We start from the raw sequence: 24384 nt of genomic DNA, 5'->3' as shown, positions 1-24384 counted from the left end.
ATAGATCATTAGCTACTTTCCTCAACTGCCTCACAATCAAAGAAAAATGTCTGGCATATATGAATATTTCTCTGTCCAGAGAACTTACAGGCGTTAGAGAAAATAAGGTACCACTAAAGATAACCAGTGGTAGACTGAATTGCAAAGTTGTATACGAATATTTGCTTATATTATCCTGGTAGGTCTTTACTTTCTTCAATTCCACATACTAGTACCTCTGACTGAACAGCCCCATATCTTCCTCTCCTCCTACCTCAAAATTATCCTAATGCCTCTAGAACTGATTGCTGTTGTTTGATTCATAATTTGATTATATATTTCTCATGTCTTGTTTCTCTATCTAGAGACACTTTCACTCAATTCTTTCTCCTGAATTCCTATTAGGTTATTCCTCCTTTTGTATCCTGTGCAAATATGACCACTTGGCTTGAAGTTCGTTTTTGTTTTCAAGTGTTTGGTTTTTATTAGAACATCTACTGGCAGCTACCAAGGAAAGTTGGAGTGCAAGCTCTTTGGAGCAAGGACTGTCTCTTACCATGTGTTTGCAGCAGTTAACATAAAGGGGCCTCTTGGCACTGCAATAAATTGTTGTTACGCTTATGTTAAAATTTCTACTGTTTTCACATAAGAAACAAGTCAAACTACTGTTAGTGTCACACAACATCTCTGAAAACTGATTGTCTGAGATGGGGAGGAAGATTTTTCACATCTATTATGAAAGGGACTTTTTTTGAGGGTTAAGGAATTATTCATATGCAATATGTAAATCATAAATTACTTATAAAGAAAAAGGATTTGACACTGGGGGGCAGAGGAGGGGAGATAATTTTTCCTGATCCCTGGTGAAACTAACAGACACCATGTCGTTCATTTCCTCGTCTGCTGTGGGACCTCCTTTGTGTGGGGAGATGGAGATTGATAGACATGGTGATTAAAAGACATTGATAGTATTTCCTTGTTCTTCCCTCTCTGAAATATTGTACCCGGTGAGCCACTCATGTTACATACGTTAGATAATGTAACTTACAATATTGCCAGTACTTAGCGTGTACTGTTAACTATTGTTTTTCTAATAGAGAAGAAAATGGCTTGTTACAAGAATATTTCAGGAATTTAGAGCTCTTATTTATGTTAAAACACCTAGCCAGAAGAAAAATGATTTTCCTTCTAGGTCAGTGATACTCAGACCTCAGTGGTTCAAGAGCCGAATTACTGATCAACGTTACCCGAAAGAGTAGTGTGAATTCATTGTTTCATTTACTATAGTACTATACATTCAGATTTAAACAGTATGATGGGGAAAATATTTAGTTTTATATTAGGGTTGGCGATAATCGCAGTTTATTCACGCGATTAACTCACCCTAATTTTAACATGGTGTTTTTCCCAGTATAGGCAAGGTCCATGCAGCTTGAGCGGTATCTTAAGTGTAGTCCCTAATATGAAACAGCTTGAGAGCATAAACAGACAAAACCATAAATCATACCCAAAATGTGCAGAGGGGCCTAGCGCAGTGTTTTTCAAACTTCAGGTCGTGACCCAGTACTGGGTCGCCGCATGTCAGGCACTGGGTTGCTCCCAGTCAGCACCGCCAACCAGGACGTTAAAAGTCCCATCGGCGGTGCTGCCCAGCTAAGGCAGGATAGGACCTACCTGTTTCAACACCGCACTGCGCCCTGGAAGCGGCCAGCAGTGGGTCCGGCTTCTAGGCATGGGGGCCACAGGGATCCGCACGCTGCCCCTGCCCCGAGAAACCGGCCAATGGGAACTGGGAGGGGTGGGGGGTGGTGTCTGTGGGCGAGAGCCGAACTTGCTGCTGGCTCCTTCCGGGGCGCAGCGCGGTCCGCGGTGCCAGGACAGGTGGGAAACCTGCCTCTGAACCCCGGCTGCACCACTTACTGGGAGCTGCTGGAGATACGTCTACACCCCAATCCCCTGCCCCAGCCCTGACCCCTTCCAAACCCAAAACCCTTCCTGCACCCCAATCCTATCATCCCCAGCCCAGAGTCCCCTCCCACACCCTGAACCCCTCATTCCTGGCCCCACCCCACCCCAGCCTTGAGCCCCTCCCACACTCCAAACCCCTCATCCCCAGCTCTGTTGGGCATCAACAATTTTCTTCAGTTGGGTCCACAGAAAAAAAGTTTGAAAACCACTGGACTAGGGGATGGTTCTAGTTTAGAGGGCCATATTTTTAGGGTGATTGTCAGCATTGTTATTGACACAACATTGGTGGGCTTTGTGAATGAGGTGAACTTGAAGGAGGGGTTTGAATGAGGAGAGGAGTCGGCACCTGGCACTTTGGGTCAGGGATGTCATTTCAGGCCTAGAAAGCAGCATGAAAGACAGCACAGAAGCAAGGGAGTGATGTGGTAGAATGTGTTGGTGTAGCAAAGGGGACAAGAGAGCAGAGATGTAGCCAGGGGCAGAATTCTGAAGAGGAGGATGAGAAGGCTGAACTTGATGCAGAAGACAAGAGAGAGCCATTGAAAGTGTTCAGAGAGGCGTAATTTGTCTGAGCAATGGGTGCTAAAAGCACTGCATTTTGCATCCTGGGCTCTTGGGAGACCAGATAAGAGATTTACATTAAATCAGCTCTGTCATAAAGGATTTTGTATTGCTTCCAGTGCATGGAGAGTTACTAATTCATATAGCCCCCCATGCAGCAAAATAAGAATTTACTCAGAAAGCCAGCTCATTTTGGCTTTCTGATCCACCATTCCATTACAGCTCCCGAGCTTGCCATTTGGCTCCGGCCATATCTTGTTTTAAAGCAGAGAAACACATGTTTGTGATTTTGAGAATGTGCATTGTTCGCTGCCTGTTAATCCTATCAGCAAAAAGATGAAGATTAGTGAAGCTGGTCGAAAGCTTAGTACGTTCAACTTACCATTAAAGTAACTTTAGCTTGTGCCATCAGATTCACTGGTCAGCTGTGGTGATGGTTTTTGTTTTTCTTTCTTTTGTTAATTGGGTTTTGGCACTTTCTTATTTTATCTACACTTCCTTTTAAACTTGGAACATGTGGGCCCTGGCCTAAAAGGAAAAAAAATGGCAGTGAAATTGTAAAAACATTCACTGACCTTTTTGAAACATGCAGGCTGAATATTAAACAAATCCCTGAGTTCCCTGGGCCAGTGCCTGGAATCAGCTCTGTTTTGTGCAGTGACTTTTTGGGAAGTTTTTAGGCATCGACATTGTCTTATGCAAGTAAAAAGAGTGGGGAAATTCATCTCTGTCCACAGACTCAGGCCCCCAGCTGCAGGGCCTGGTGCGCTCCATCCCCTGACCCATCCACCCCATCACCATGGCCCCCGCTGCCTCCCTCCCTACCTCCTCATTCAAGACTTAGGGCTTGTCTACACTACTGCGCAGGGTCTATCTAAGATACGCAACTTCAGCTATGTGTGTAAGGTAGCTGAAGTCAATGTACTTATATCTACTTACTGCGGTGTCTTCACTGCGGTAAGTCAACAGCAGACGCTCTCCCATCGACTCCACTTACGCTCCTCGTTCTGGTGGAGTACCGGAGTCAACAGGAGAGTGCTCAGCGGCCAATTTATCACGTAGATGCGATAAATCGACTCCTGCTGGATCGATCACTGCCTGCTGATCCAGTGCGTAGTGTAGACAAGCCCTTAATTTGTCCCTCAGCTTGCCAGGGCTGAGTAAGTCTGCTGTGAAAAGTGATATCTGTATGTTTGTTAATATCATGTTTCACTGCCTCCCAGCTAGCTAACAAGTCTGCTGCTGTGAAAAGTGATATTAACAAACATAAAAATACCATTTTTTACAGAAGTAGACTTACTAGCTAGCAAGGCTAAAACAAAAATGCAACCAAAAGAAACAATAAGACAAGAACATGCAAAGCACCATATCTATTCTGTTTAGGTCTAGTAAAGAACAGAGACAACAGTACATGATTTTTATTGTTGTCTGCAAAAAAAAACCAAAAAACAACCCTACATAGATTACAATGATTTGGACATGTATATGTTCATATTTATATATTTTTTCTAAAGTTAATTAAGTATTTTAGGAAAAATTGTCATAGTGGCCACCAGCAAGAGTTGGTAGCCACACTTTGAGGCCACCAAAAATTTTGTTGTGAGAACCCCTGTCTTAAAGCATCTCCAAACCCAGATCATAGAGTTTTCTGTATGGACAGTAGTGGGGTAGAACCCAGGTAAAATCTGGTGTTAACCGTGCAGTGCTCTTAGTTCTGGTTTTAACCTGCTTCCAGCACATGCTGTTGCCTTAAAGCAGTGGTGGACACCTGTGGCCTGTCAGGGTAATCCAACAGTTTGTTTACATTGGCTGTCCGCAGCTCCCAGTGGCCACGGGTCAATTAGCAGTAGACATATTCCAGCCAGTTTCACCTACCAAAATCAATTAAGGCAATCGGGTTACACAATGAGGAGAAAACTTACTATGCAGAATCATTATTACTGGTAACAATGGGTAGGAAGGACAGAACAGAACTTGACTTTCAGATCACAGCCTGGGTTTGCATAGGCAGCAGTTAAGGGAGGGAAAAATTCTTTTGCTTGTAAACTGAGCAAACTAGATGTGGAATTTACTGAGACAGTAAATATGGAACCTCACACTGCCATTCTTCCAAAATCGCTTTATGGAGTGGAATTGAACATCAACTGTCAGTAGCTTTATAATGAGGTGTTTGCTAATCCCCTGTCTAAAGTCACCTGGATTATTTTTAGGTTACTCAGACTATTTTTATTAAATTACTTTAAATTATGTGTTCCAAAATACATTAAAAAACCAACAACCTCTGTGCCTTCGACCTTTCATTTACCAATCCAAGCTAAAGTCCTAAATGACTGTTGTATATTGTCCAATTTCTCTACTAGTAAATAAGAAAGTTAATAAAGGTTATGTAAGTAACAGATAAGCAGGGCACAAATATAATTTAGGTTACATAAAAATAGGACAAACTCAGTAACCAAAACAGCTAAAGATATTTTTTAAGCTATCTGAAGTGAGCAAAAGAGGTTTCCATTATCTTGGGTTTTAATAAAGTCCCTTCATTTTTTAAAAATTTGAACTTTTTTAGATAACTCTCTTTATGATTCTTAAACCTAAAACTGCCTAGTTTAAGATAAAAAATTACTACTTGCTTTGGAGGCACGGGACTAGTACCAGATCCCCATTAAATTATTATTCTTTGGTTGCCCCTTCAACAGCTATATTTCTACATTAGAAAAATAAACTTATATGCTTAATTGCACCTACAGAGTGATGATCTTTTCAGACAAGCATCTGTGCAAAAGCTCTTTCCAATGCGGCTTTCTTTTAATGTTGGGGGCTGAAACGTTGGAGGTCTGCTTTTCCTTTTAATCCTGTAGGGTTAAAATAAGGTGGGGGGAACAATAATTAATTGTTCTAATGGATGAGACCAGTCCATCTTGAACACTGGCTGCTCCCTTGAATACTGGAGTGAAGATCTTCGCTAAGCCTGCATTGAAACACATGGAAATAATGTATTTTTAGCCTCCCTCAAGGGCTCATTAGTATCTGTAATAGCTTACAATGCAACAAACTCAAACATGGCACATTAACAGGACAGAATTTTAATTTCACAATGCCATGAAAAAACCCACCATCTTAACTATCCCAAATTCTCTGTTACACAAAACAAGGACTTCTAGCTAAGGTCTTATGGTCTGCCCCTCCTCGTATTTCCTCTGATGTTTACTACAAGCATGGAAGATTCCTTCAATTATCCAACTACTGTTGTCCTCATGGTGTCCAAACACCCAAGGCTACACTGGATGGTTTTAAGATCCTTGACATACAGTACGTGACTTTCATTTTAGTAAGCTTAGTACACTGAGTACACACATGGAAGCCTTTGTGAGTGGAAGAGGAGGTAAGAATAATGAAGACTTTTTAAATGAATGCACCTAAAGCTAGATTCACACAAGGATTTAAGTGCCTGCCTAATTAGCCTGGAAGTAGAGCCCTGCATGGATACGCAAATGTGTATCCACATCCGATCCGCAAAAATTATCTGCAGATATTTGCACATGTGGATTTCCACAGCTCGACAGGGGCTCTGCACCAGGGGCCGGATTCAGGCTCCGACGCATCCCTCCTCCCTGCAGCCCGGTCGGGTAGCTGTGGGGAGCCGTAGTGGCCCCTCTACCTACCTTGGGCGGGGGGGCCAAGCAGGCTCTGGCCCGTGTCCCTGCCCCTCTGTCCCGGGCATGTGGAGGATCCATGCCGCGGTTCATCACAGCTGCCTGCCTGACGCTAACTGCCAGAGCCCAGGGCAGCTGCAAAATGTGAACCTGCACCTGCAGGAACGGTTCACGGAGATAAAGCGGCTGGCCGTGGGGCTACAGGGCTCGACCTGTAGGGCCTGAGCCAGTGCGTGGGTTCAGCGCTCACCTACCGAATTGGCCCCATGGCTGAGCTTACACAAAATGGCTGGGGGGGGGGGACATGGGGAGGAGGAGTAGGGTGAGCCCTCACAGCTTTGAGCCTAGTGGTCAGGGCAGTCTCCCTGTGCCTCCAACCCCCTACCAGCTCTGCGATGCGATGGGCCTTCCCTGTGCCTCCAGGTCCCCACTGCTCAGCTCCCAGGGACCCCCTCCATGTGCCCTCGGGGGCCAGCCCCCCCACAGTCCCCAGGGGATCTCTCCCTGTGCCTCCAGGTTCCCGCTTTTCCCCAGCGGCCAGCTCCCAGTCCCTCAAGGGCCCAGAGGGGTCCCTCCCTGTCCCCTTAGCACTCCATGGCCATCTAGCTCCTTGGGGGTTCTTCCCTGTACTCCCAGGTCCCAATCCCTCAAGTTCCTGGGGTGTGGGGGGGCTCCCTGTCCCCTTAGAACCCCTGCATGTCCACTGAGCTCCCAGGGGCTCCCTCCCCGTGCCTTCAAGTCCCAGCCCCCCTAGCTCTCAAGAGGCCACCTCCCTCTGCCCCCGAGGCAGGGCCGCGGGGGTGTGTGTGTGTGTGTGTGCGCAAGGGGCTATTCTTACTAATAGGGCGTTAGGTAGACCTTGTTATGCAAATAAGCCCATTGATTTAAAATGATGTTCTCATGGAATACAATACTACTGAAAGTGATTGGGGGTGTGTGTGAGAGACAGAGAGAGAGAATTAGCTCCTCAGTATGTACATAATTCTATCAAGCGGATCAATGTATACTCATATCCTCATTTATTATGATTTTATCAATGTTGAAACAAATTCAAATGCTTCTTTTCTTATAAGTATAGTTTCAAAACTACTGGAAGATCTATTGCTAAGATCCTGGGGAAGAAAATGCCCTATTAGCTAACCATGTCCTTTCCCTTTTGATGGGCAGGGATGGTGTCCTTTGCTTTGTTTGCCAGAAGCTGGGAATGGGTGACAGGGGATGGATCACTTGCTGATTACCTGTTCTGTTCATTCCCGCTGAAGCACCTGGCATTGGCTACTGTCAGAAGCCAGGATACTGGGCTAAATGGACCTTTGGTCTGACCCAGTATGCCCGCTCTTATGTTTTCAGAACTGTATTTTAACTTAGATCTGAACCACAACTAACCCATATAGTTCTTAACACACTAATAGACGATATTAACATTAAACACGGTTGCTCATATAAAGTACATTTAGTTTACATCTGTATTCTTAAACAGATTTTTTTGCATTAAAATGGGCTTGGAAATCTATCACAAATGTTTAGCCAAACTTACTAACCAGTTCTTTGCCATTAGGGCAGATATTAATGGAAAAAACAAAAAAGAATAAAATCAACATTTTTCTCACTCCTAAAGTTACTCGCTCTGGGCCAGGAAGCAAGTACAATTCTGCAAGGCTGCATTAAAAATAATATTGGCAAATCGAACCATGAACTATGTGGTATAGGACAAATAAGGTCCAAAAACCTAAGAAAGATGTTTATATGTGAAAGCAACTGATGTAGCTATAGCGGGTCCATACTATCTGTGTCCGCACCATGTTTAAAAACCTAATACATAACCTATTTCTGCACTGCAAAGCAATATATTTTCCCCCCTTCTACATCTGTTTAATTTTTGAGGTAAGAGTCATCCTGCCTATTGCTGAGTAGCAGCCACTGCATGGGAACAGACTCGGTTTCTTTTGATTTGGCCATGGTGGGTCATTATTGTAGGATGTGTATCAGGCATGGCGTTACAGCCCTGCTTCAGCTATACAACTCAAAGTCTCTGGCTGGATAATTCATCGAGCGCCATCGACGCTGGCATCGCACATATAAACCAGGCTCATTGCTGCTGTAAGAATGAGCACCAGCAAAAAGACGCTGAGAAGAAACTAGTAAAATAGATCTGTAATTTTTTAAAAAGACTAAAGTTTGAGATTTGCCTTCAGTATTTTCTTATTCCTTTTAGAGCTGTTGCTTTATCTTTATTTGACTTGGGTGATCCGTTGTAATAGTGTTTCCTCTGCTTTCCCCTTCTGCTCCTCTGTCCCTTTATCTTTCCTGGAGTATTAATTGTATCTAGGCCTTGGTAAATAATGGGTTGGGCCTTCTTCACAGCACTCAGACATTTTCTTCCTGGCTCGTCGTATAAAGTCAATCTTGCCTCTTTCCTTCCTTACAGCTGTATACTCATAGGCCTTCAGTTTGCTGTAATAGTCTGAGAATTTATTGTAGAGGATGGAGATGGGCATTCCATTCAGAATTATTCCAAAAGCAATGCAGAGGAAAGCAAACAGGCATCCGAGGTGAGTTTCTGGACACATGTCACCATAGCCCACTGTAGAGATGCTGACCTATAGGCAAATCAATAGTAATCTATTAGCCAAACAGAGGAGCGCACACACACACCTTTCTTTAATCTAGCCAGCTGGGGAATACGGATTTTTCAGCACAGTTAAGATATTTTGAACACTTGTATACTAAAAGCCTGAATTATTACACACTGACTCTACATTGTTCCCCCACAGGCTACCATCCCAAAGTGTAAAAACTATCCTTAAATAATTAACCCCACTGTTGTAATTAGGAAGACCTCTGGATTCCACTGTGTGCTGCAGACAGCATCCCTGAGCCAACCACAAGCCGGTCTGCATAGATGGTAGTGTGTGTTAGGTCCAGGAGCATGGACACAGATTTATGACCAGACCCATCCAGTGACCTACCACTCTGTGCAACTAGCTGCAGTAGAGGCTGGGTTGAAGCTGCATGACAGCCTTGTGCCCTTACCCTGTTTTTAAGGAACGGACTGGTCTTCACCCCTCCCCCCCCCAACCCCCATTCACTTCAGCCCAATAACTTGGGCTTTGAGGGTGAAGTATGTGTGAAGTGAATTTTACCTTTACCTGTTAGGTGCATAAAGTGGTGAATGTGGTGAAGAGCAGGTCCCAGACTTGAGGTGTGTCCGCTAGCAGTGAAATACATTTTAAAACACTTGCATCTGGGAAGAACGGTTCATCAGCTCATTTTAATATGGATTTTTTTTAAAATAAGGAGACTAAGGAAGTGTCTAAATAACAAAGAGCCTTTTCAGCTGCTTAAAAGTTTGTTTTGTTTGAAGTGTATGTCAGTAAGTGAGTGATTATTCTTCCTGCTCAAATTCTGCCATGTTCCAGGCACAGAGGGGATGGTGGCTGAGTGCATAGGATTGCCCTGGGACTTTTGACACCAGATCTCAGTGACAACCATAGCTGTTTCAGTGAAATCATTTTTAAAGTTCAGGAAATAATTCTTTAGACATCACCATATTACGTGAAAGTGTGAATCTTGCCATCTCGTTATCCATAGCTCTTCTGAGACTTTAATGAATGCCCTTCTTCATCCAGGAGCATTTTTTTTCCTGCTCTGCCATACACTGATGGGGAAGGTATTATGCTGGCTTTTACATTGACATGAAATACTTCAACAGTTAGAACTGCCCCAATAACATTTGGTCTAGAATAGAGCCCAAGAGGGAATTACCAGTCTACGTCTACTACATACATTTTGATGTTTGTGAACTTTGTTTTCATTTAGTTCATAATCCTGTGTCTGTGTATAATAATAATAAGAAACATGCTAGCAGAAATGGCTAAAACACAGGAAGGTGTAGTCCCAGCCCAGTGCTCTTGTGATTAGAGCACTGAATTAATTTTTGAACATTATGGCAGGCAGTGTGCCAGCTTCTCACCTTTTAGACAGAATGTTATTTCAGATGAATGAAACAGTAGATTACATGGGGCTGCACCTGTACCATAAAAGGCATTAGGCATTTGGTTTAATAGCACTGAAGTCACCGGCATTGAATGATCATAAAGGCTCAATATCTTCAAATACTGAGCTGAAAGCAAGATATATATCTACCATAGCCCCTACAAGATTATTATCCTGTGCTAAGGGTTTAGTCCTCTTACATTCACTCTTGTATTACACATGAGAATTTTGAGGATATAATCATTTGTGTGTGTGACTGACAAAGCTATCCACTATTTAACTTATCTGAATCTCTTAATTTTTTCCTATAATGCATGGGGGTAAAAGAGAGCCATGCCACGTAATTACTATTTGCACATTAAAGACAGACCTGCAAACCCTTGCTCTTATGTACAAACCTTTTTTAACAGAATCCCATTAAGTCTAACAGGAATACTTGGATGAATAAAGACTATTCGCATCAATAAGTGTTTGCAGGATTGGGCTGTATGTATTTTTACTGCTTCCCGGCTCTATGAATGATTGGATGTATGCAACTGGATATATGCAGAAAAATGGCACCCATGGGTCTTGGTTTACTGTCCTAATATTCCACTGGAGTGTTCAGCATGAAATTTATAACCTCTGGGTGTACTATATCTGTTGATTAAACGGGAACCTGCAAAGGCAAAATGTTGCATTCCAGTAACTTTTCCAATATGTGCTGGGCACCCCAGTAGCCAGGCTCAGGGGCACTCAGCACATGAAGTTAAAAAATAATGCGACTAGATTTTTCTGCTGGTAGCTGGAGTGATGCAAAAGGACTGGAAAGGAGCTCGGCCTCCCAAGCTAGAGCTTCCAGAGCTGGCAGAGAGCCAGAAAAGAAGTGCACAGCTGTAGCCCACAGTCTGGGGTGTCTGTCAGGGATGTGGCCAGCAGACTTGCGGTTTGGCTATTCTGAGTTGACCCATGGCTCCTTATAGACCAGAGTCAGCTGCTGTAAAAAGGAGTAGCCCTAACTATGCATCTGAAGAAGTGGGTTTTACCCACAAAAGCTTATACCCAAAGAAATCTGTTAGTCTTTAAGGTGCCACTGGACTCCTTGTTGTTTTTGGGGCTAGGACTGGCCCTAGAATCAGGGAACTGCAAGCAGAGCCTTTGCATCCCTTCTCCCCACAAATGCTCCTCCCAGACGATACTGGCTGCAACTGAGATTTGAGCCCTTTGTTCTTTCAGTACTAGCCATATTACCATGCGTGTCTGTTTCTCACTCTAGTTTGACAATCTAGCATGCACCATGCTGTCCTGCCACAGCTATCACAGAATAACAATAGACCTGTGGCCTTCCTGCTCTTTCATTCTGCAGACCACTTCGCAAAGGAACAATCTCTTCCTCCCCAACCCCCAAACTATGAGTCCCTGCATGTTTAATGCTGTGGCTGAGAAGAAAGGTTCTGTGGGACACTGCTAATGCATAGGCTCTCCTAGCTTGGCTTTTAGGGGTACTCAGTCAGCACCTCGGAGTAAAGTCAGTGGTGGGCCAGCCTTCAGCCCTGCCATGATAGTAGGGCAGCATGGGGAAAATCTGTACAAATGGGCCCTGGCTCAGCCAAAGAGAGTGCGTCCCCCATTTTGGGAAATGCTGTGCAACAGACTGAAGTCCTCTGTTTAGTCACAAGTACAGCACAGACAATGGCTGTGAAAGATTCCCTGTGCAGATTTGCCCCTGTGTCTCAAACCTCATCCACAAGTGTAAACACTAAAGATGAAAAGGTTCCTCAGGTTCCATGTCAGCCCAGTCTCTGGCCTCTCAGCTAAGACCACCAGCAACCATGCCACTGGTGATTTTGCAATATGAACCTCTGCCCACTAGGAACTAGCCTGAGACCACCTACTCATTCCTCCTAAACAGCCATGACATGTCATGTCATCAACTTCCTGTCACTACTGACCTATACTAGATTGAAACTAGTGACCTAGATGCAAATGGCTCTGTATCCCATTACTAATCCCTTGAGCCATTCAGACCCCACCTGATCTATTTTTGTCTGCCACTGGTATTGTATAAATTACAACCAAATGCCATTTTGAGTGTGTTGTAGAGATGCCACCTACTGTTGGACAACTGCCCATTACAAAATATTTTACAGGGCGAGGCATCTGCAGCTACTTCAACTTCCATAAAGTTGGAGGATTTAAATGTTGAGAGATGTAATCAGAACAACCTTTTTTGTCATGCTGGGTCAGTGCAGCCTTTTACAAACTCCCCCCAAAAGGGGGGGGGGAACTCTGTACAATACATTTATCCCAAACTATTAGCAGTATACTTCTCTGCAATGCTGACACTAGAAAGAAATGCTACACTTCCCCCACCCACATACAAATCCTCCTCCCCTTTCTTTAATGAGCAGCAGTGGAAGCGGATGTGTGTGGCATAGTCACAAATAGCCACTGACTTCCAGCTCTGCTTCACTGATTATACCCTGATGCAGTAACCGATGTAAGCTTGCAGCAGAGGTGAGTGTGTGTGTGCGAGAGCTCATGTCCTGCAAAAGCAAAGCTCCGAATTCGGAACAGATGTTCACAAATCTGGGATGGCCCTGCTGTTTTCAAGACAGGCAGCCAGTCTCGCAGGGGAGGGAGCAATGGCTACCCGGCAAAGTGCAATGCATTTACTTACAGCAGCCCACCACCACGCATGGGGGATGCTGGTGAAGCTGGTGCTGGAGACGTCGTGCTCCACAGAGTAGACCATGGCGGAGAAGGCGAAGATGCCCATGGCAATGAAGAGCAAGAGGCAGCCCACCTGCTGGTAGCACTGGCGCAGGGTAAAGCCGAAGGCGCGCAGGCCTGTGGAGTGGCGGGCCAGCTTGAGGATGCGGAAGATCCGCATCAGGCGCATGATGCGCAGCACTTGCCCTACTTTGCTCACCCGTCCCACCTTCTCAATGTCATGCTTGTGCTGAGAGCCCCGGCCTCGGGGCTGGTCATCGTCTGCAAAGCACTCCAGCAGCAGCTGGAAGTAAAGGGGGAGGATGGCGATGAGATCCACGGCATTGAGGGGGCTGCTCGCGAAGCGGCGCAGGTCTGGGGTGGAGACCAGCCGCAGCAGATACTCCAGGGTGAAGAAGGCGATGCACAGCGTCTCGACGTGCTCCAGCATAGGGCGACTCTCTCCGCTTTTCCTGTCCACCTGCTGCATCTCCTCCACAGTGTTGAGAGCCAGTGCCACCACAGAGACGAGCACAAAAAGGCTGGAGGCCACCCCCATAGCCTTGGCGCTGACAGAGGAGAAGGGCTTCTCCATTAGGTTCCAGAGGCGCCAACGCTGGGGGCCATAGTAGCGCATGTGGTGGAAGAGCTGCTCGCTCTCCTGGGACTCCGCCTGGGCACGCAGTTCCCGCTGCACCTTCAGCTGCTCGCTCAGCTCGTCACGCCGCTCCTCGAAGCAGATGCGGCAGCAGCGCGGTGTGTATTTGAGCCGCACCCCCCAGTAGCTCAGCTCCTCCAGGAAGCTGAGTGGGCACAGCTCGTCGCGCACCTGCAGCACCCCAGAGGCGTAGAAGTTGTAGACCAGCTGGAAGACAGCGGGGTCCCGATCAAAGAAGTACTCATCCCCCTGAACCGCATAGTCATCGCACAGACCCAGCTGGCAATGGCGATCGGTGGACGTGGCCAAGCGGCCCAGACGGGTCTTAGGGTAGATGGCCACTGCCTGGTAGGTGAGGCGGTAACTTTTGCCACCTACATTTATGTTCAGCATGGAAGAAGCAGACGCTGCTATTCTGGAGGAGAAGGCAGGGGGGCTGGGAAATGGTGACGAGAACTTGCTTCTCTCCTGAGACGGATTTTGCAGCTGCCTTTCATCTTCCTCCTCTTCTTCTTCCTCCTCCTCCTCCACATAATAGTGGTAGTTCCCCTCAGTTCCCACAGGCAGCACAGACTGAGAGGCCCATGGAGTAGTAGCAGAAACCACACTCTTCGTCTGTGAGCACATTCTTTCTTTCTCCTCTCCCGCATTGGTTTCTGGGGGAACAATATTTGTTGCAGCTCCTTCCCTTCCTTTACAGTCTGAGAATGGGAATGGTCTCCTTTGGTTAAACTTCAACATGATGCTTCTCTCTCCTCCTCCTCTCCTTCCTTTGCCTCCACCTGACTGAGGGACTAACACCAGTCCCCACTGCCACCACCACTGAGACAAACAGTGCTTCTTTCTTTCCCTCTGGAGCATCAAACACAGCGGCAGTTTCACATTTCTCTCCCGTCCAGCCACCACCTCCAGTTGTTGTTAAAGCTCAGGCAGGGACACAGACACACGGGGACTGCTGTTGACCGCTTTAATCTTGCTGACAGGGAAGATCTGAGTGCTCAGAGAAGGGGATTTAAAGGCTATTATCCTGTTTCAGCCCCGGCTCCCTCAGTCTGTGACGTGAATGATTATGGATTCATAAATCTGTGGATAATCAGGAGAAAAAGACAGAGTTTTATTGCTAATAAAAAAGGGCATTTCCCACCCCCAGTTTGTATGCGCTCAGGATTCTCTGAACCTGAAAAAAGAGGGTGAGGGGGAAATAGGGAACAGTATCGATGCCTTTCACCAGACACAGCTGCAGATTGTTTGAATGTTCCATAATCGTCATAAAAATAATTCATCATTATTATACATTGACCTTCTTTAGTGATGGTCACCCATCGCTCTTAAAGCTCTTTGCAAAAGGTGGGTGAGTATATTTAGTCCCACTTTCCCTTGGCAAAACGAAAATGCGGTTGGAGAATCAACATACCACCTATTCAGTGAAGGGCTGAGAAAACTCACTGCGCATACAGGCCCTCTAAGGACTGCTCCAACAAAACCAGAGAAGCTCGGATTTGGCACTCCTGATATTTCTAAGATAAGCTAAAAGGCAGAAAAAAAGATTTCCCTTCTCCACCAGTTCTGCCCCTTTCTCCCAACGTTCAAGCTTTTTTACGCATCATAGAGAAGCAAAAGGGGTACAAGGCCATTTAATGTTCCCCGTACCAGTAACGTTTAAGTGTAAAATTAGGCTGGGTACCATTCAGGACGAAACTCTCCTCTTCATTATTCTGGACCCATTGAAATGGATCATAGGACAGATCCTTGGCCCTGATCCAGCAACTTCACATAGCTCCAGCCATGCTAACGAGCCTTAATGCCACATTACTTGGCCCAATGAGGACACTCCCTGCTTTGTGGAATCCTCAGGTGGTATAGAGCTGCTGTAATGCAGGGGGTTAAGGGTGTGTCCCAATACTCTGAATCCCTGGATGCCAGAATGGCCCCTTAAGGCCTGTTAACTATAAATAGTTACAAGAGAAATAAAGATAACATGCTTCCAAATATAAAACTTAACAAACTAGCCTTGGTTCAAGGTGAAGTCCCCTACCACATGTTCCCAGTAATGCTGCTGACCAAATTCTCAGGATCTGCTCCCAAAGGCTGTTTCTTTTATCTTCTTGGGTGAAGGAGGGCATGATGGATAGGGAGAGAGAACTTGTGTTGTTTTTGCCGCTTGCTTTTATAGTTCAGTCCCCCCTCAGAAATGCATTTGCTGACACCTGGCTAAAGGCGTCAGCTTGTCCTTTATCTTTGAGAAACAAGTTTATCTTTTCCCCAGACTTGTGTTGTAAACACTCTTCAGTCGAGATTTCAGCTTATGTTTATAACTTTACTTATAATGTTGCTACATACATCTCACCATGATATTACTGCCAGCAAGGAATTAGTTTTCAAATGATAACTTACCAGCCATATTTTGTATAAAGATTATTACAATGGGGTGCAGAGTGTGTGAATACAGAAGCTTTCAGTCACACCAGTGATTTCCACCAGTTCAGCGATTTCACTTTCTTTAAAATTTGGCAGCAAACATGTACTGCTTAATATTATTTTTTGTATTTAATTTAAATGACTAATATGTTATGTTAAGGCCTAAACTCATTATACGTTGTCAATGTCAAAGTTCATTTTAAATAGTTTTTTTTAAATCGTGTATTTAATTTAAACAACAAAATCTGGGCCTTTTTAAATGAAAAAAGAATTGATTTTTATCCACGCTCCGTGGCTGGCAGGGATCTCTCTGGTAAGGCCTTGGACCTTTGGAACTCATTTCATCCCTACGTTTGTCTTCAGAGGTGTCCTTTTCTTCCTGGCTGGTGAGGAGCTGGATGTCAGGACAGGGTAGCAATGGCAGTGGACTTCAGGGATTGTGTGCAGGGTCAATTAATTACAGTTATATTAATGTTGGTGCTGTGTATTTGGTTAGTGAGGGGGACCAGACAGGTCTATTTATTTTAATGTATTTTAAAGAAATTCTCAAGGAGGACCAGAACTTCGGCTCTCTTTCTTTTCTCTTTATCCTCCTATACCTGCAGGTGCATAGGCATCCAGCAGTTTCTGACATTTATTGTGGTCTTGTGCTGGTCTGTTCAGGCTTCCAAGTGTCATGTTGATGGATTTAGCTTCTTTCTGTATTGACCTCCGTAATGTTTCTCTTGGTCACCCTCTTTTTTGTCTTTCCAGCTGGTGTCCATGTTGTCAGTTGACATAGAAGTCATGTTGGTGATATCCTTAAAGCGTGTCCTAAATATGTCCATCGTCTTCTTCTTGCCATGTTTGATACTTTAAGGTGATGTACTCTACTTAGAATTTCTAATGTTATAATAAACTCTTTCCAATAGACTCTGAAAATCTTTCACAGGCATTTACTGTGGGATGAGTCGACCTTCTTATCCATTGCTGTTGTGGATTTCCAAGACCCTGCTCCACAGAGGACAGACTTGATGTTAGTGTTAAAAATGTGTATTTTTGTGTCAGTGCTAATCATGCTACTTTTTAAAATCTTTTCAAGAGGATGGTTCCCAAAGATATCGCAGGGATTCAGAGCTTTGGATGGGTGCTCTTTTATTACACTCCGTATGAAGCGAAATATATTAATAAATACACTTATTCTGGTTTTACTGTGCTGTAACTCCACTGGGACTTAAATGGGAGCATTCAGAGCCACTGAAAAATTAGGTTGGTTTTATGTAGGTGTCAACATAGAATACACATACAGATTTCAGTACCTAATTCTAGGCATGCAAATTCAGACAATGTTGGCATAATTAATTATTACTATTTGTTTAAAGTAGCGTTCAGTGTGCTAAAATAAAATACTGTGCAAAAAATTAAGTAAAGCGTGATCCCTGTTCTGACAGACTCACAATCTAGAAAGACAGACTGAAAAGTAAGGGAAAGGGACTTATTAAAGTTCATTATCTTAAATTAAATCTTCTGTTGTTCAAAGTTTCTAGATATTAACTTGCATCATTAGTATCTTACAGTTCTGAGATAAAATGCTCTAGCGAACACTGGGAAAAGGCAATGGTTCCCATTGTTTCATTAGCAATAAGGGACATAAGAGGCAGGCAGAACGGTAGGAAAGAGATCTTTACTAAACATGCACATAGGCTAATGTTACCTGCTGAGCGGTAGCATGGTCAGAACTTGCGTTCCTCAGCCACAGGTAATGCACTAAATCATGTGCCTCCCGAAACCTGACCCTCTTTCTCCACTTCCACTCATCGTAGCACACATGTGATGTTATTAAGGTTGCCCTCTGTCCAGGTGTTTCCAAGATCATCCCCTTTTGGAGGTAGCTGTCACGGGAACTCTGTACAGGTGCTCAGTACACACTGCTAGCTGTCCAGTTTAATGGGATCAGGATCATCTCAGATATCCTGTTTTTTGTACCTCATAGGTGGCACCCTAGATGTTATCCCGTGGGAGCCTTACAGCTCTGGTGTCATTCATGGATGACCTGAGACAGAAAAAGCTAGAAGGAAGAAAACCTGAGAAGTACTGGAGAAAAATTCTGTGTGACAGGCAGATTCAGGAACAGAATTCCTCTGAACCTCTGCCACTGCTGTGATGGAAGCAAAGGGAACCTACTTCTCATCTGCCACAGAGACAATAAAGTCTTGCCCCGCACAACTCTTTCTGCTGAAAGTCATTTTGGGGAAATATGGTCACTCTGTGTAAACCGAGTGTGCATCCAGGCCTGTTGAGTCTCCTGAAGCAGCCAATCAAGCTCAGGACAAGAAACACAATGTCCTCTTTGAAATAATTTGAAACCATTCTTACAAGAAGCAGTGATGGCAGGAGCAATGATCCTTGCTCTAGGCTTTTATAAGAGCTCCATATAAAAGTAGTATGGGCCAGATCCTCAGCTGGCATCAATGAAGCTACACCGATTTACACCAGCTGGGGATCTGGCTCTATGGGGCTAGGTGTTTGTCTAAGTATGTCTATCTACAGAAGCTGCTGATCTGTCACACAAAGGAATTCAGGTTGGTTAACTGGAATCAAGTTCCTTCTTTTGGTGCACACTGGATGTTTCATAGTCAAGGGTCATTCACTTTTATGGCATTGCAGCTCTAGAAAGAAAGTCTGCAATGAACATCAAAGATGTTATTTTGTATTGTACATTCCAGCAATAGTTTTGAACTTTCTTTAACATTCTTTGTAGATTTTGGGACTGATAAGAAAGACTATTTGAAGATAGATTGCAAACTTTCAGAATCTGTGTCCATGTATTTGATCACATCCCAGAAGTTTATGCAATTCAGGGCATGCAAAAACAATGACCAGGCATTCCTTCTCTATTCCACATGTAGTTTTGTGTTGTTGGAGATGGTCCCCTACAGGCAAATGCTACAGGACGGGTATTTTATAATAACACTGCTTCCAATCTGCATCATGTGCATTGCACTGAATGATTACAATTTCCTTTACATCACAATATCAGGACTGGATTGTTAGCTACTAATTTTTGGATTTGTATGAAAGCATTTTGCTGTTGGATTCTTCCTAGCTGCTAAAAGAGAGAGTAAGGCATCTATTAACAGGGACTGTCAACACCTTCTTTGTAGAAGTAAATCCACCTACCACTTTAAAACATGCAGTACTCCATCACTTGACACCAGCAACCTTGCAAATTAATGCCCAGTTTCCAGGCTTATTTTTTCTAAGCCAGCTGAGAAACTAGCTAAAAATATCCTACAATGCCACCTTTCTGCTGCCAAAATCCTACAGCCTTCCTAATCAGGCTTCATGCCAGGGCACAATACAGAGACAGTACTTGTTGCCCTGATGAATGACCTCCTTTCATCCACGGAGAAAGAAAGCACATCCATACTTATCCTGCCATTCTTCTCTGTGACACTCAGTGTGTTGATCACCAAACTCCCCTGTTCCAGCTCTAACAGTCTGTAGGGGTGAATGGAAATGACTCAGGTCTTTCCTCTCAGACTGAACCCAAAGGGTTATTATGGGCATCTGCTCCTCCATCTCCAGGACCCTTACAAATGAGCTCCTGGAAGGCTCTGTAGTGTACTCTCCATCTTCTTATTCAATATCTCTATTAATCTGTTAAGGCGGGGGTGAGACAAGACAGGCTGACAGGCAGAATCAAAGATCATGACACCAGCTCTATGCCTCCTTTACCATAATCATAAACAGCACCAACACACAGCTTTCTAATGGCCTAACTGTGATTAGGAGCCGGGCAGACAGCAGCTGGCTGAAACTGAACCCAGACTATAGTGAGGCTGATTGGGAAAGGGAGGGGAAACCCCTTCTTAAAATGTTTTCATTCTCCATCACAAGACCATTCATTAAAGATATCTGCCCTCAGATTGTTAACACAATCCATGGCTTGGGGGTTCCAGAAGCCTCTTAGACTCCATACTGCAGTTGGATACCCAAATAGATATGATAGCAAAAAATGCCCATTCCAATCTGTGGTTGGCCAGAAGACTGTGCCCAATACTATCAGACACAGATCTGGCCACAGTGACAAATATTTGTAATTCCCAGTCTTGACTATTTATCTTTATATCTAGGAATTAAACCCTCTGTCCTGGAAAAGCTCCAGCTTGTACAAAACACAGCAGTCTGAAGGCTAACAGGAAATCATTACCCTAGGCTGCCACTTGGCTGAAGCTCCCCATTCAAGATCTCTGTCTTGATTTGCAAAGTTGTAAGAGGGCTCAGATCTAGCTACTTGAGAAATCTATTCACCAGGTAGCTACATTCCACCGGAACAATACATCAGTTGACTACTAGAGGGTGACTTGAGGGATACACACTCTTTTCAGGGGCTGGACCAAGACCATGGAAATGCCTACTAGAAAGAGGAAGAATTACCACTCACCTCTCCTCTTCCAGGACTAAATGTATAACACACCTCCTTGTCTCTGCTTTTCTCATGAGCTTTACTCTTACATACACCAGTGCACACATGTTTTTATGTACAACTGGAAGAAAATATACACCCTTAAACTTGCTTCCTGTTGACCGGAGAGATTGAGAGAGATGCTGTTGTTGTGATTCTTGCACTTGGGAGTTGCTCAGGTATTAAGGTGCTGAGCACCAAGCCTCTGTAGATAAGACGGACAGTGGGCTTGTTGTCTCTGAGGAAATAAACTAACACGTAAAACAAATTTTCCTTTCTTGTTAGCCACTTTAGTCAATAATTTGAGCATCTGTCCACCGTCAGCTTTTATTACAAGCCGACATTTCCTAGTGGTAAAAAGAAAGTAAAAGGAATGGGGAAAAAAGAAAAAGATAAAAGCCTGATGTTCACAAATCAGAAAATTGGCATCCTTTGGTCTGTGAGAGATGGTAGGAATTGCAGCCTATGATGTAGATGGTTTGCAATGTCTCATGTGACAGAATAGTCCAATCCGAGATTTTCATGATATTTGGCAGTTACTGAAAATGTACGTATCTTGGTTGGGAGCTGCTTGCTTCCTACGGACTCTTTTCTTGGTTTCCTATTTTTGCCAGGTGCAAGGTTCCCATCTGCCTTTCAACTTTTGGTCTAGCCCCATACACCTCATTAGGCGGACAGACCATGGCAGGTCAGTGCCTAACTGTCTGGGGGCTGCCCATCTTTGTGGAAAGCTGTGGCTGACCAATAGAACGCAATGATTCCTCCCACCGTTGACCCTTTGTGCCCTCCTCTACGCCAATCAAGTGAGAGCTTATAACCTGTAACTGCCACCTTCCATGTTGTGTCCATGTTGCCAGCAAGGATGGAGTGTCCTCGCCATGTGATGTGGCTGCAATAGCCTGGGCAGTTGATAAGGAGGCACTGCTTTGCCCATGTGTCAGAATCTCCCTCTTGACTTCACTGGTTTGGACCAAAGGAAGGACGGGAGTCGATACATTTGGAACCAGCTACACTGCAGGCGTTGCCAGTGCAGAGGAGAGCTTCCATCTGCCTGCCTTTCAGGGTTCCACACCTAGATTGGTTATCAGCCACAGCTGAAGGGCCCAATCTGTCCTGTGTGGATGTCATTGGCAAAAACACTGAGTTTGCTCAACCGCTTTTTGATGGGATTTCCTCCATCAAGGTTTCCACTACCCCCCTCAGGCGCTCATCAGCCCAAAGCTGTTGGCGCTTCCTGAGGTTTCTGGGTTAATTAACGGCCACCAAGCACTTGGCATTGACCAGTACAGGTTTTATTGCTTATGGTCATAGCAGTAGCAGGTTTTCAATTATGTATGGTAATTATGTGTGTGCAGATTTTTTTTTATGGGCTGGAGGAAGAAGAAAGTAGGCTTAGGTAATCAGGCAGTGGCCAGCATCCCTTGAGAAAATGTTGACTGATCAATCAGATGATACATTTATAACAGACTTCCTGAAAATAGCATTAAAATGGACAAAGGCCATGGGAAGACAAAGCTGAGCAAGCAAGCCATGAAGTGCACCTACTCCTCCTTGAAAAGTGACTGTATAAAAGTGGCATTTTCTTACTGAGCAGATCTGCTCTGTGTGTGTATCCCGAGCCAGATCTGCTTACTTGGTTGAAAGAAAGTACGATTTTACTACCTTTTACTGCCCCTGGCCCTGCACAACCAGCACAGCTCTATGAAAGTGAATTGGAAGGAATTGTTCATAGATGTCAAGGCCAGGAAGGACTGCTAAGATAATCAAGTCTGATGTCCTACCCAACACTGACCATAGAATTACACCCTGACCCTGCAATCCCTGCATTGCAGTCAATTAATTGTGGTTCAACTAAAGTTAACTCAACTTCCATTAACATGAGCCTTTGTTCAACCCTATGGGCTTCAAATTATGTGCTCAGTTACACTTGCAGAGTGACAATGAAGGGCAGCACAGGTGTAATGGGGAGCAGCATTTGGTCTGCAGGACCTTTGTTTTCTGGTGATGCACAAACCAGAAAGAACCCAGCTTGGTTCTCAGATCCCAGGGTGACTCTGCGAGGTTGGCAGTTAAAAAAAACATTTTTACTTGTAAACTGAACAAGGCACAAAGCCGTTTTCACAAAATCACTGTTCAGCATAGAATCACACTTTTAAGACTGAATCATAGAATATCAGGGTTGGAAGGGACCTCAGGAGGTCATCTAGTCCAACCCCCTGCTCAAAGCAGGATCAATCCCCAATTTTTGCCCCAGATCCCTAAATGGCTCCCTGAAGGATTGAGCTCACAACCCTGGGTTTAGCAGGCCAATGCTCAAACCACTGAGCTATCCCTCCCCCTGAATGTGGTACGTAATTAAAAAAATTAAATCTGTCAAGGATGTAAGTTCCAAGAAAAGGGAATAATTATCAAAACAGCTAGGGCCCCAAGTTTGCCCTCAGGTATGGATGCATTTTCTATTGACTTCAGTTAGATTTTTACTAGTATATGTGAGGGCAAGAAATGGGTCTTTAAGTTTAATTTTCAGTCACTAGATGAACAATCTCTCAGGCTTAGTGAGTGGGGAATTCTTTGGAAACTAACCCTAGGTAATGCTGATGAACATGATACAGTGAAATGAAACATACAAAGATTCGGTGTAAGTTCTTTCACTCAGTCTCAATACAGAGTAATGGGCTTGGAGAGCTCAGGTGAAAACCTGGCTCCATTGAAGCCAATGGGAGTTTTACCATTGACTTCAATAGGTCTGGATTTCACCATTAGGCTCCAGTGAGAATTTGGACAACAGAAATTCTACATGAGCTGTAAACACTCACTAGGGAGCAGGACTTAGACAGAGGGTTGTGTGTGGGGAGGGGCCCTCGCAAGGAGGAGCACCATTAGCATTCTGCTCATGCTTGCTGTTTGCTTCTCCTCCTCCACACACCAATCCATTATAAGGAGTGATTGTCAAAAAAAAAAAAAAAAAAAGAAAGAAAAAAAAAAAGTCCTCAACTAGCACCATGCCAAGACTTAGATCTACTCAGCACTGAGAACCTCCCCTGTGTCCAGCTATGTAAGGCATGAAAACAAGCCACAGAGGGCAAGGGGATGTTTGAAGCTCTGGGTTGGGGAAGGGTCAGTCTCCTGTAGCTCCCTGCTGTCCTCAGCTGAAGACTTTCTCTGCTCCCAGCTCTTTATGCTGCTGCTGACTTGGGGTTTCCTCTGTGGCAGCTTCCTCCTCTTCCATGCATGCTCCAGCTGCTGCTGCCTCCAAATAGAGACTGTCACAAGTGCTCACTCCTGACTCCTTCACACGACACCCACCTGGAGATTTCCTCTGGGGCTTCTTGCCTCTTCCAGTCCCTGGGAACTTCCGCCTAAGTCCCACCTCTCCCCAGGTGCTTTATGTTTTCCCTCACTTGGGGACATCATTGTTGTCTGCTGCTTCCTTTTTCTGCTCCAGCACACAATCCCGTCCAGCCAATCCATCCTTGTCCTTATCCGTTTCTTTCTCCCTCACTTCTCAGCCAGCTGGCTCTGTAGTGCCTCTTCCCTGCCTCCAGTCAACCTGTCCTGATCTATAGAAGTTGCACATATTTTAATAAAATAAACCCACACTATACAATTTTAATCAGAAGTGGCCCCCAGATGCACTTAAAAGAGCCCAGCGATGGACATACGGAGTCAGTCATTCCCTCGGTGATGTCATCCGAAAAGCATTTGTAGGTAAGACATTATCTTTAAAATAGAAAGTGTGAGCTGGTCATTGGAAAAGTGAGTAATGTGAAGTATGTTACAAGCGTTGGCCGTTTATTCTGAATTAGGCCTGGCTCACACAAAGCATATGATGCTGCCTAGAGAGCAGAGAACTCTGACCAAAACAGGATGCTTGAAAATATTAGAAGGATATCAGAATATAATTGTGCAGAAAGCATCAAAGTTCAACAGAATAAAACAATTCTTTGGCAAACAATGGGGTTATGAATAACTGGGGATGGGAAGAGATCAAACCTATGGGGAGTCGGAGCATAAGG

The 24384-nt window shown here is 44.5% G+C and overlaps 1 protein-coding gene across 1 annotated transcript; it reads right to left on the bottom strand.

The window, feature by feature from the left end:
- Positions 1 to 7176: 7176 nt before the first annotated feature.
- KCNV2 (potassium voltage-gated channel modifier subfamily V member 2) lies at positions 7177 to 14330 on the bottom strand. Its single transcript, XM_048849848.2, has 2 exons — positions 12814 to 14330; positions 7177 to 8758 (listed from the first exon to the last, which is right to left on the bottom strand). The coding sequence occupies exons 1-2, from the start codon at positions 14242 to 14244 to the stop codon at positions 8474 to 8476; spliced, it is 1716 nt and encodes a 571-aa protein (XP_048705805.2). The 5' UTR covers positions 14245 to 14330; the 3' UTR covers positions 7177 to 8473.
- Positions 14331 to 24384: the final 10054 nt, after the last annotated feature.

The sequence above is a fragment of the Caretta caretta genome, chromosome 5 (assembly GCF_965140235.1).
Source record: "Caretta caretta isolate rCarCar2 chromosome 5, rCarCar1.hap1, whole genome shotgun sequence".
NCBI lineage: Eukaryota > Metazoa > Chordata > Testudines > Cheloniidae > Caretta > Caretta caretta.
Note: the sequence above shows the minus strand (reverse complement) of the source record. Positions and strands in the feature narration are given on the sequence as shown.

Excerpts from the sequence above, each read along its gene's own strand:
- KCNV2 (XM_048849848.2), bottom strand. The coding sequence starts at position 14,244 with ATGTTGAAGTTTAACCAAAGGAGACCATTCCCATTCTCAGACTGTAAA. Across the intron at positions 8,759-12,813 it reads ATGCGTGGTGGTGGGCTGCT|GTCAGCATCTCTACAGTGGG; the intron begins GTAAGTAAATGC and ends ATTTGCCTATAG.